Source organism: Loxodonta africana, chromosome 12, assembly GCF_030014295.1.
Source record: "Loxodonta africana isolate mLoxAfr1 chromosome 12, mLoxAfr1.hap2, whole genome shotgun sequence".
Lineage (NCBI taxonomy): Eukaryota > Metazoa > Chordata > Mammalia > Proboscidea > Elephantidae > Loxodonta > Loxodonta africana.
In genome coordinates, this window is record NC_087353.1 from 9,783,874 (window position 1) to 9,797,816 (window position 13,943).

Consider the following 13,943-nt stretch of genomic DNA (forward strand, 5'->3'; position numbering starts at 1 on the left):
CGCAATAGAATTTAATCTCGTGTAAAAGCCCCTGGCACTTTATTGACTCATTTGCAAAGTCTTGGGAATTTTATATAAAAATCTAAATGTAAGAAGAGGAAAAAAAAAGCCATTCTGTATATGGAGGAAGGGGCTATGAGAGTCTGCTTCTGTCATTCATCTTCTAACCATAGTTGACAGCATCTGGCAGATAATTGTGTCCATGTGAAGGCTTTTTAATTTTAGAGACATACAGTGTCAGAGCTGTGCCATATTGTCATTAAAACTATTTTATCTTGGACTTTTATTGTGATAGAACTCAGAGAAAATAGAAACATACATTTTAATTTTTAGTGATAATTTGAGCAGCCACACCTACACTTATCTGTTTCCTCATTTGAGTTTTACTTCCACAAGTGAAGCTCCTGGGTAAATAAAATAATAAATGTACATGACTGAAGGGTTATTTATGATCATTTTGGTTGAAATCTCCTCCTAAGAAATTGTGGGTTATAGTACCTGTATTTACTGCTGGAACTTTCTTAAAATATATTCGAAATACAGAATGGAGGGATAATATTCTTTTTAGATGACCTCCTCCAGTCTGACTTACTAGCCCTGTTCATGCCTGGTGGAAAAACAACTGGAAAGGCAAGGAGAAACCTCATGGGTGGATCTCTTCATTAACGAAGCTGAATTGAACTACAAATTCGATTTAGTAGATGTCTTGTTCTAGCGTGGTGCTTGAGTGCCGCTGTTAATTTCTGGAGAAGTGTCAGAAGTTTCAGGTCATGGACATCTGCTGGGAGGTATAAGTCCCCTGTCAGACCAGAAGAGCTTAAGCGGTTTATACCATCCAGATCCAGATAAAGACAATCACTCCGCATAGACCCAGCCTGTAACTACGGTTCACAGGGAATTCAGCTTTAAAATATACATGTTAAAGTGTAGTGCCTTTAGCTCTTCTTCCTGGTACTGGCTTCCATCGTTCTTTTTTATGATTATTAACTGAAAAAAAGAAATAAATACAGCTTAATAACTTTCCTCTGGCATTCATTCATATTTTGTTTAGTTGTAAACTATGAGTTCCTGTCTACATTTGATTTTGAAATCATCCGTTTAAAGAAATCCTAGTGTATCTCAATCTAACTTTATAAGCTACTTCTTTTTCTTCAGAACTCTGTTTACAAAGCTGTGTTATACCTAGAGAATCTTTTTCTTAATTTAAATGTGCTTGCATTTTTGTTGAAAGGTAGATCAGTTTTGCCAATATCAATGACATCGCTGTCGGTCAAGTCTGTATAGTTAGTACATCCTCAGCAAGGGCAAAATATCCTGCTCCTTGGGACCTAAAGACAGGATTCAGTTTCAGGGAGGAACCTAGAGGTGATGGAGGCACCAGAAGACTGGAGCAAGGGGCTGGGGAGTGTGTTAAAAGTACATGAAATCAGCTATATGTACTGTGAAACATAAGTCACATTTTTACTTGTTTTATGACAGAACCAAACCCACAAACTTTTCATCAAAACATGGGAACTATCAAACATGTCAGCAAGCTTGGTTCATGGTGACCCCCACACCATGCCTACCCTACTAGCGTTTTGCTCTGCTTTCTTTGGTCCACAAGTTCTTTACTCTTTTCAGTCACCCAGTAGGTTTCCATGGTGTCTTGTGGTTTCTTTCTTGGTCATCTAAATTATTTGATAATGCATTATAAAAACAAATAAACCCTGTATGTTCCATGTTCCTTCTGGCAGTCTCTCACTATCCAATCCAAACAGCTACAGCTGCTCTCTAGATTTCTCTCTCCCTCTTTCTCTCCCACCATTCTTCTTTCCTCTCAAGGTCTCTTCTTTTATCTAATTTCTAGTTCCTCAGAGACATGATTTCATCTTTGGGATAAGAGAATATACTGAGCCTTACCTTGTAATAATGTATTCCCTCCTACACACACACTTCTTTTTCTGTAAAAGCTATCTACCATCTCTTCGTCCTTGCAAATAAAGACACTTCTGAAGCTTCCTAATGGACATTTCATTCATTAATTTCTTAAGCCTAATAATTTCTGCAGATGACTTACCACCATGCCCAGTCATCATTAGGAATTTCTTTTGATAGTTATTGTTTTGGTGACATGATGAAACGGTGAGGCCATTTTGGTGTAGCAATACCATGCTATGACTTGTAAAGAAAAAACAAATCCCAAATTACACTAGAAGGTCATTTTCAAGGTGCAGTAGACCTGTGAAAATTGAATTAGCCTCCCATGCGTTTACCGATAGCATCAGATTTAAGGAACCCAGATATTCATCTAAATTTTATGCATCTATCCAAAGTTGTCTGTTGACGATTTAGCATCTCGGATCGCTGAAACATGAAGATTTCATTATCCTTAAGAAAGCATGTAGTTTCATAATTTGAATTTTTAAATATAAAATTGTTCATTACATCAATATAGCACCTCACAGTTTATGAAACTGTTTATTTTTGAGGGGGCTCAAAAATACATTGAAATAGTTTATTTGTAATGTGCTCTTTTAGATAAACAGGCATTTTACTAAGCAAAGCATGTAAAGAGAAACAGCCTGGGTTAACTTTTTAAGCAGAAAAGAATCAAAATGTCCATATGCATAATGTGTATTATGTTGGCTTAAAATTAGAAGTTTTACTTAAAATAAATCATCTTTCATGTAATATCCAGAATAGCAAGAACTCATTGCTGTCGAGTTGATTCTGACTCATAGCGACCCTGTAACAAGGAGTATATTTTCAAAGAGAACTGGAAAGATTTTCTAAGACAATGAAAAAGCCTTAGAAAATAGCTTAGTAGAAAAAGTTGTAGATTAATAATTAGAAGCTGTAGGGTCTAAGAGGTCCCTGAGTGATGCACATGGTTTGCACTCGTGTACTAACCTAAAGGTTGGCAGTTGGGACCCACCTAGCAGCACTGTGGAAGAAAGGCCTGACCGTCTACTTTCATAAAGATTACCATCAAGAAAACCCTCTGGAGCAGTTCTACTCTGGAACACATGGGGTCACCATGAGTCAGAATTGACTATGGCTACAGTTTTGTTATTGTTTTTTGTTTATTTGTTTAGTTGGTTTATGGGTTCTATTTACTGCGCATGGGATTTGGGGCAAGTGATTCACACTCTTTACTCAACGCTTCGCACGTTCATGAGATAGGGATAATAAATCGTAGCCAGAGTGCCCACTCAGTCATTGTAAACACAGAATGGCTTCAGTTTTACGTTTATAAATGTTTCTGAAAACTCTAAAGTGTTTTATTTTAGCATACGAGATTACTATTGCTATTCAGCAATGTCTCATTGTAAAATCAATGCACAAAATATGGTGAGTGAGTGAATTTATACACACAGATTTACAAACAGCATTTCTGGCCTGGGATTGAATATTCTGGAGCTGGTGGAAATTTGTCTGTGGCAATTTCTACTTTGCTTAGATCTAATACAATGTTATGCTAAAGTTTATAATATCTATATTTATTTACTTTATCCTGACATTAAATGTGAGGTTTCTGTAGCAGAGACAGACTTCGAGTTACTCACAGAACAACTTAGCACCAGTTTTCCATTCCCCAGTCCTCAGGAGGGTGGCACAGTGAGAGCCAGAGGTACCCGCATTACAGAGGATTGTACCACAAGAGAGAGCTCTGAAGCTATTCCTCTCAGAGTTTGCACAGGACAGTTGGTACCACTGCCCACCCTTGTCTTCAGAGAAGGAGAGAGAGAGACCTTATCTTTCTAATGTACACAAATCTTCCCTGGGGAATGTTAAAAATGGCTCCAAGGGAGATAAATCTGGATATATTCATGGAATGGTTTACTGTCTCTAGCTTCTGAGTCATGGTTACCACTCAGTCATCCTTTAAGCTAGGTGGCCAGGTGTTTTTGCTCAGAAAGCCTTAACCCTGCAGAAAAGTGAAAATAGTCGTGTAGTATTTTTCCAAAACCTTCTATCAGAATATTCTAATTGAGTTTTAGAAGGACCTAGAGATTGTTATGACAAATAATTTAGGAAAAGCTAAAAGATAAAGTCCTTTATTCAAGGACATTTCTGACTACTTCAAGATGGGGGGAAAGAGGAAATATTGCAAGAGAAGAGGGAAAAGGGTGGAGGAAAAAAAGGGAGAATGGGGAAGTAGAAGGAGGAAGTCTGTATTTTACAACCCTGTTACTTTACTGAAAGGCCAAGGAGTGATATTGGAAGAGTTGGAGTTAAAACTAAGGACTCAGCTCATTCTGATATACCCCACTCTCATCATTAGCCCGAATGTTTATTTGTGATTTGCAGATTAGAATCAGAAAGATAATGTTTCAGCTATCCATGTTTTCAAACATCATTAAAATGTGTTAAAATAAAAGCTATAAAATCCATTTTACAGGATAGCAGTTGACTATGCATATGCAAAAAATACTAGAAGCAATTTTGAGAATTTCAATTAGACAAGTATATTCTATGAATACAAAAAATTATCTGGGAATAATTTAAGTGAAGATTATAGATCAAAGAGATTAGGCAACTGGATACCTAATATAGAATCAATCTCTATTACTCTTGAATGAGCCCTGGTGGCACAGTAGTGTTACTGCAATTTCATTAGTTATCGCCGCCTGCCGCAAACGGCCAGTTCTTGAGACAGGGCCGAGGTGGGTAGGAAGAGCTTTATTATATACTGATATACAGGAGACAGAGGGGAATGGTCTCCTCCTCAAGCTGTCTGTCTCCAGGAACCGCAGGCCGGCTTGGGTTTTATGGGGAAAAGGGGCCATAGGTTTTAGGAACTTGTGGAATGTGCATTTTGTTTCTGTTTGGTTTCAGTGGTATTTCAAACATGTTGATCTTTCTTGCCATTATCCCATCAGCCCAGGGAGTGGCTGGCGCCATCCTCCGTCCTGTTTGACAGGCTTAGATTGATATCATTTGTTTTCCACAGTCCTAGGGGAAACAGTTAACATTTAACTTTTAGGGGAGTTAATGACAAAATCATATTTGGACACAGAGACAGACTAGGGCGAGGAAAAATGGCTCAGGTTCTGTTCAAGATATGGCTGAGCAGCCTGTTTCAGTAGTTAAAGTGCTCAGCTGCAAACTGAAAGGTCGGCTATTCAAACCCACCGGTCGCCCCATGGGAGAAAGATGTGGCAGCCTGCTTCCATAAAAATTACAGCCTTGGAAATCCTATGGAGCAGTTCCATTCTGTCCTGTGGGATCGCTGTGAGTGGGAATCAACTTGACAACAATGGATTTTTATATTACTTTTGGTCTACTTAATCATCACTCCACAATAATAATAGAACATGCCAAGAAAATACCTCTTATTGTTTAAAATTCTTGCTATTTTCGAATCAAACTTGGTCAAATATATTAGAAAATGATCAACTATCGTTATTTGAAAACACACAAAGCATTCGTGGTTTAAGGTTACAAAACTATTAACATTATCTTTGCTGCCATAAACTCTGGTTGTTCCCTTTGTGTTACATGCCAGTCTGCAGAAATCAAGGTTATCAGCATTGATTTTTTTTTTTTTTTTTTCCTTATTCTGGTTTCTGAGTCACCACTCATGAGAGTTAACAGTAAGGAGTTTAATGATGGAACCGATTACGTCCCGTCCCCTTCCCATCACTTAAAACGATGCCTCAGAGGAGACTAACTTGCTACAGTGGTTCAGAGCGCTTCACTCCACCTGTGTACCACTTATTATTAGAGGTTTTCACCTGTTTCTGTAAGACGTGCAGTCCTGAAAACATACTGCAGAATACATCTTATTTGCTGCTATAGGAAATTCTCTGATTTAGGAAATGATGATATGGAGTAGCTATTTTGCAAAATAAGCCTTTTTTTGTAATATGAACAATGATTAGATATCCATCTGCTTTATAAATAAAATTTTCTTAATTCACTACCTACCCTTCCTCCTTTCCACCAGCAATCTTTCTTTCTGTCCTAAACATGTTTTTCTCTTCAAGCAAGCCAACCAGCACTCACCCCCCAGGTACAATCTTTGGATACGTAGAGCATTCTCATCAGTACTCTCAGGGCTACACTACACTTGCCTCAGTCTTGTTGAATGTTGTTGTTAGGTGCTGTGAGTCAGTTCCAACTCTTCGTGACTGACCCTGTGTACAACAAAACAAAACAGTGCCTGGTCCTGCACCATCCTTCCATTCGTTGTTGTACTTGAGCCCATTGTTGCAGCCACTGTGTCAATCCATCCTGTTGAGAGTCCTCTTTTGTTTCGCTGACCCTCTACTTTACCAAGCGTGATTATCCTTCTCCAGGGACTGATCCCTCGTAATAACATGTCCAAAGTATGTAAGACGCAGTCTCGCCATCCTTGCTTCTAAGGAGCATTCTGGTTGTACTTCTTCCAAGACAGATTTGTTCGTTCTTTTGGCAGTTCATGGTATATTCAATATTCTTCTCCAACACCACAATTCAAAGGCATCAGTTCTTCTTTGGTCTTCCTTATCCATTGTCCAGCTTTGCAGGCATATGAGGAGACTGAAAACATCACCTTAGTCTTCAAGGTGACAGACACAGACATATATAACTGACAATTAATATGAAACAGCTTTGAGTAAGTGTCAAATGAATCTGAACAAATCACATAGCTTCTGAGAATTAGGAGAGGGATGAAATAACCTCATGGAGCTGTGAGGGAAGGCACTAGGAGGAGGTTTGATGTGAGGTGAGCCTTTCAGAAATGAGTTCAGGTAAACAAGGGAGAGGGGAGTAAACAGAAAGACCTGCTTTATTCCACAGTAGTTATTGACTTCATTTAGGGGGAGGGAAATGCACATTAAAACCAGGTGCTACATAGCTTTTAAAAATGTGATTTCTTTCTAAAAATTTGACATACTTATGAGCCATCTACAGTTTCAAATGCCTTCTAAATAATCATGTCCAGATAAGGTTTATAAGAAGTATAAATTACCTAGATGGCATCTCAAAATAACCTACAAGTTTCCTTAGAATCTATCTGAATAGCAGCAAAACATTTCTGTAGATGCTCTATGGTGTCTCATAGGAGAAAATTGTGAGCAGACTAAACCAAAGAAATGCCATGAGAAGTCATAAAACATCAGCAGGTACGCTGTGGTCATGGAGGTAGTCAGCACCGGGCTACAAGGCAGAGGTGATGTTGAGCTGCTCTTGCAGTAGTGGTTGAGGTGAACAGTGGTTCTAGGCACATACCAAAGCATATCTGGTGTGTGACAAAGAGCGCTTCTTGGCCCAAAACCTTTGTAAATATGGACAGTACATATTCCCGTTCCAAGCATGAACTGTCATGACATCTTATGCTCAAGGTTTTCTGGCAGTTAACCTGTATAAACTCAATTTGACAAAGGGATGAATCAGTGGGAGAAAATACAAACTAACAAAGGGCCATGTATTAACTACGAATTTTTTTTATTAAAAGTAACAGAAAACTCACCCCAAAGTGGCTTAAGGGAGAAAAAAACAACCATAAATCTATTTGCTGACGTAGCTGAACAATCCAGGAACAGAAATATCCCAGCACTCAGTGATCTAGCACTTACCTAATGAGACTTAATGAGACGTGGACCAAGTGTCTCTGTTTTTCTCAGCTCCGCTGCATTGTTCCCTTCGTTGTCAGTCTCTACACATTTGGCCCCAGGATGGCTTCCAACAGCTTTCTAGGAATAAGCTTTTCTTGTGCTTATTTCTTTATTCAAGTCCTGAAAGGAAACAGCTCCATTCCCAGATGTCTGAGAAAACTTCTGATTTTACTTTTGTGTCTCTGCTGGAGTCATCTTCTCATCCCTGAATCAGTCACTGTGGCTAAGAGAATGAGATGCACTGACTGATTTATACCTAGATCACATACTGCTCCCTGAGCTGGGAGCACAACCAAACCCATCAACAGCACGTGAGTTGAGAACGAGAGTGAGATTGTTCTCCGGAGGGAAACAGAAATTGCCATCACCAAGACAAATAAAATGTAAGGTGGACAGCAAAAACAATAGAACCAGCACAGACTTACAGAAAGTTGGTGCCTAATAAATACTTTATAAATATTGCTGAATGAGTGAGGAAATAGGCCTGAATTTTGCCAGCAGTAAAAAGCACAGCCTCCTCAAAGTTTTATCTCAGAATATGACTCTGAAGGTCTACCATTCTACCATGTAGTGATGACACACTAATAAGGAAAAATGCATTCAGTGTAATATATAATATTAAAATATACTACTCTCTGAAGGTTTTAATCATAATATCATTGCCTTCATGTCAATTCTTACCCATAGCAACCTTATAGGACAGAGTAGAGCTGACCAATAGGGTTCCCAAGGCTGTAAATCTTTACAGAAGCAGACTGCCACATCTTTCTCCCATGGAGAGGCTGGTGGACTCAAGCTTCCAACCTTTTGGTTTGCAGCCAAGCCCTTAACTACATTGCCTCCAGGCCTCCTTGATATTAATCAGAACACCAGTATAATGGCAAATACCTGAAAGTAGTCTACAATGTCCACCACAAAAGGAAAACCTAAAAAAAAAAAAAAATCCATATGTTGAAATCAAAGTCATTTCAATATTTTTGAAAAAAATATTTAATAACCAGAAAAATGCTGATATTATGAACTATATTATATAAAACCATCAAAAAAAAAACCCAACCCCATTGCCATCAAGTCAATTCTGACTATCGTAGCAACTCTATAGGACAGAGTAGAACTGCCCCATAGGGTTTCCAGGGAGCAGCTGGTGGATTTAGACTGCCAGCCTTTGGTTAGTAGCTGATATTTTAAGCTCTGTGCCACCAGGGCTCCAGTACAGGAAGAAAAAAAAATTATTAAGGAAGGATGTCTTTAAATAGTGTAGTTAGTGATTTATTTATTCATATTCTAGCTTCTCTAGAAATAAACAGCATTGTCATAACTGGAAAAGTTAAAAACTGTGGATGTTTATTTTCCAGTAATACAGACAATATCATAGCTATGATGTCATAAACACAGGTCATGATGGAAATGGAAGACTAGAGAAGGCAGGAAGAGGACCATCCCTTAAGAAATCAGTGGAAATTGTAACTAAGTTCAGGAGTGATATTTTTATTTTAGGCTTCATCTAGCATTGCTGCATAGGCTCTGTCACAGCTCTCAGGAGAAAGGATGCTAGAATCTGGCTTTTTGACTCTAAAATAAGTACCTTAAACTGTCTCTAGATAATTCTAGAATTCACTTCTCTAGCCTGAATGTTCTACCAGACCTAAAAATAATCTTCAAGACATCATTCTCATTACCCCCTTCTCTTAAATTTTTACCTTTTTCTTCTAATTTTTTTTTTAATTGAAGTAGAAATGAGTTGGCTCTGGGGCAATTAAATATTACATGGTGACATGTAAGTATAATCTTTCCCATGATTGACTTACTATTAGAGAAACATCCTGATTGAAATGGATTTAAAATTACTAATTGTACCTTAAGGATTTCATCTAGTGAAATGGTTACTAGACGGTCAGGAACTGATTAACCACATGGTAATTTTAATGTTTCAAAGACATAATGCACAGAGATTTTGACTATTTTTACTTGGAAGAATAAACTGCAATGTGAGCAATAAATCTGATACACTATTGAATATTTTAGATATTTCTACATGAATATTTAATTTTGAGGTGATACATGCTAACAAGAATTGTAACTTACAAAGCATTTTTCACGAGTTAAATGATTTTTCATCATCATTGTTGTAATAATTGTTGCAAACTGTAAATTCAGACCAATAAAAAACAGATCTTCAATTAAATTTTTTTTAAATGTTCATTCATTTCTGAAATAGAATTGACTAGTAAATTTAGTCCTAAAGAGCAAAAGACTGGATAAACAGTATTTTCCCTACCCTGTCACACTTCAGCAAATACCTAAACTCACCTACATCCGCGTGTAACCTCGTTAAACTCTTAAATTCCCTAAACTTAATTTAAAAATCTGTCTTTAATTTTATCTAAAAGGAATCCAAAATGAGTTTTTAAAATTATGCCCAATTGTGTGTAATAGATTCTTACATTACCATGTTCTTATATCAATAATTTATCTAAATATATTCACATCATATACAATCAGAGGTGAACATAGGATTATTCATCAAAATGCAGTACAGTATATGTCAAGTTTAGTGTTACTATCTGTACTACTGGTGGTTTAGAATTTAATTAAGTTGAGACACGTGGAATCGCTCCATAGTTGTAAAGGTTTAAATTCTCCCAGTAAAAATAGTATTTTTTTTTTCATGTTTCCATTTTATGTTTTTTACAGGTGAGCACATTAGACTGGATACGAGCCGAAAAAATCTATAACCTCTGTGAGGTATTATTTAAAGTTCATAAGGTAGGTATTCTTTGTATATGTACACATATACATGTATATATATACTTATTATTTTTAAGTGTATATTAGTTAATATATATACTTATTAATAAAGTGAGGAATGAGTTACCATATTATTTAACATTTTCTAGAAGTATTTGCCAGTGTAAAGAATAAAATTAAATATAAAAACACCCCAGTGCCGTCGAGTCGATTCCGACTCATAGCAACCCTAGAGACCCTAGAGGACAGAGTAGAACTGCCCCATAGAGTTTCCAAGGTACATAAAATTGGAGGGAAAAAAGGAGTGTCATTATTAGCAGATATTATACTTGAATAATCCAAAAGAAGCTACTAGAGAACTATTAGAAACAAAAGTAAAATTTAATATAGTAACAAGTTAAGATATTACGATGCGTAGACAAAGCTGTCTTTTGTATATACAAACATCTACGACCAATTAGAAGAGATGATGGAAGAAACTATAAAATTCCAGGAAAAACAAAAACTGACAAAGTATATGCAGACTATGGGAAGAATGGAAACCCTGGGGGTGTAGCGGTTAAGTGCTATGGCTGCTAACCAAAAAGGTTGGCAGTTCGAATCCGACAGGTGATCCTTGGAAACTCTATAGGGCAGTTCTACTCTGTCCTATAGGGTCACTATGCGTCAGAATCGACTCGACAGCAGTGGGTTTGGTTTTTTGGTTATGGGAAGAATATTTAAAAGGCTGCAAAGAACATAAATAAACCTTTGAAAAGGAAAAAATTAAAAATCCTGTCCCTGAATCTTTATTGTTCCTAAAAAGAAGACTCAGTTACTTTGAAGATATAGTTTGAAGTTACTTAAAATTAATTTACACATTAAATATGATTTATATTTTTAAATAATTTGTTCTTAGAATGAGAAGTCTAATTTTCCCCTAGGAAAATATGTAAGAAATAGCCAGGACCATTATGGGAGGGAAAAAAGACTAATGAGAATGGTTAGCCCTGCCAAACTACAAAATCTGTTATAAAACTGCTTTAATTAAAGAGTTTATCCCTGGTGTCTCAGCAAATAGATAAATTAATGAAATACAGCAGTAAGGATCCAGAAAAAAAAAAAGTACACCCAAATACATAGCCATATCATGATTTAATAGATGGAAAGACATTTCAAAGAGAACGGTGGCGACTAATGGTCATCTCAGCAACTATTTGGCAAACAAACAACAAAAACAAAAAAGGCCACAGGTCACCATGAGTCGAAATCAACTCAGTTGCAGCAGGTTTGGTTTTGCTGGAATACCAAAATAAATTACAGAAGAACCAGGATCTAAACACTTAAAAAGCAAAATTACTAAAGGAAAACACAGTAAAACAACTATTATATAATTCTTGAGTATGGATAGGTTTTTAAAAGTTTGGTGATATGGAACATTCTAGATATGTATTTTAGGAGTGGGCAGTGTTTCCTTCTGTTGTTTGTACGGTCACTATGAGTCAGAACCAACTCAAAGGCACCTAACAACAACAACAAGATATATATTCTAAGCGGGAAAAAAAGTTCAAGAAAGCATGTATGGTTTTCCAAATGTTTAAAATAGATAGAGGTGTATATACACACACAAAAGTATGCTTGGTACGTCTGTTGGCAGATACAATCTGGTGGATAGACGTGAAGCTCTTCATAGTGATTATTACTATATGAGAGAACTAGACATCTGTGACAGCCCAAAAAACCAAACCCAGTGCCGTCTAGTTGATTCTGACTCATAGCGACCCTGTAGGACAAAGTAGAACTGCCCCATGGAGTTTCCAAGGAGTGTCTGGCAGATTTGAACTGCGGACCCTTTGGTTAGCAGCTGGAGCACTTAACCACTACGCCACCAGGGTTTCCTGGGATGGCACAGAAACTTGTAATTTCACTGAACACTCTCTTGAACTTATAGATTTTTTTTTTACCATATAAATATATTACTTTTCATCTCATTTTTAAGAAATCATCATTGAAATATTAGTCTGCTCTTCTGGCAAGATTAAATTTTGGTGTTTTCAGTTCATCCTGTGCTTGCTTTTCTTTCTGTTTCTTTCACTCCTTCTATCTTTTTAAAATAAAGAAATGGAAAAATCAGCTCTCAAGACTCTTATGGCATTATTTAATAAACAAATATTTAGTTTTAAGTATTGAGAATCGTATTAATCAACATAGATCTATAAAATTGGGATATTTGTCTTTGGTATTGTATTCTTTCAAATAAGGAGCGGTTGGAAAAGTGTAAAAGTAGATTGAGGTCAGAGTTAGAGCCTGCTGAAATAGCTGGAAATTGTGAGACAAGACCAGGGAGGGATGAAGCTATTCAGACCCGGAACACTCCAGGAGCCTATTTAGAGACAAGTACATGACCTAATGATTAGCTGCTTATGTGCGGGATGAGATTAAAAAAAACTAATCAGACAATGTCGGCTGTAGCATGGAGAGGGGACCAGATGTACTTGAATTAGACAGACTCAAGCTTTGGTGCTTCATCCAGTGAGAATGGAGAGAGAGCTCGGGTTAATGTATGGGCATTCAGAGACGATGAGAGAGGCCACACCTTAGGAGTTAGTAATATGCTCCCAAGTAAGACTTTTCTCTAGATCTGCCCTAAAAAAAAAAAAATCTGAGTAAGACTAGATCTGCCCTAAAAAAAAAAAAAAAAAAAATCAAGCCGTGACCACATCAACAGAAGAGTTTGGAGGCTGTGCCCCACCAACTTAGGAGATTTTATTTATGCTGGGGAAATAGCAGTCAAGGAGTGATTTCTTTGAACTGCAAACTAACCTAGATCTAAAAGCACTGACAAAGTAGGGTAAATGAGAGGCACACAGGGATAAGAGGGTCAACCTTGGAAGTCTAGACAGTACTGCAAAGTGATAAAGGCACTTGTTCACAATTATTAGATACTACATTTTCCTAGATACAAGAGCAGTGTGCCATATAAATAAACCTATTTCTTATTTTCATAAAAGAACATGCAAGTCAAAATAGGAAATATGCAAATAAGGTGAAAGTTTAAAAAATATGCAGTTTTTAGTAGTTTTTGTCTGAGAATTTGATTCTAAAGAGTCATCAATCAAAATGAGTTTTTAATGAAAATTTATCATTTAAAGTTTTGGTTTTCTCCTTGAAAGCATCCCCTAAAGTAATTCTCTCATTCGTATGTACTTGATTTTTCTTTAATTTAGATCTGAAATTTTAGGCTATGTTGAATGGGAATAAAAATGAGAAAATATATTCCCATAATAATAGTCAAAATGGTAAATATATTTATTTCAGTTTTTGTAAACAAATTTATTTAGACACAAATTTGTTATTGCTTTTGAATACAATAATGAAAGAGATGGAAAAAAAAAGGGGGACTGATAAATTTAAATAGAAGGTCTGGGTTAGTTGTAATGAACAATAGTAAGAATAAAATCATCTAATGGTCACAGTGAACAGCACTGTGCTGGGCACATTCACAGAACATTGGGAGGTAATTGAGTAAAATAACAATTACAGTTTTCTCTCACCGAGAGGTTTACATGTTAATTTTTTACTTTCATTAATTTTAATTTTTCTGTGTTTTCTAAATGATCTATAACATGA

The 13,943-nt window shown here is 36.6% G+C and overlaps 1 protein-coding gene across 1 annotated transcript in view; it reads left to right on the top strand.

The window, feature by feature from the left end:
• Positions 1-13,943, top strand: part of SNTG2 (syntrophin gamma 2) — a 312,764-nt gene that overhangs the window by 199,914 nt on the left and 98,907 nt on the right. The window contains exon 12 of the mRNA XM_023550388.2: positions 10,281-10,352. Coding sequence (XP_023406156.1) covers positions 10,281-10,352 — 72 coding nt within the window. The remainder of the gene's footprint in view (positions 1-10,280; positions 10,353-13,943) is intronic.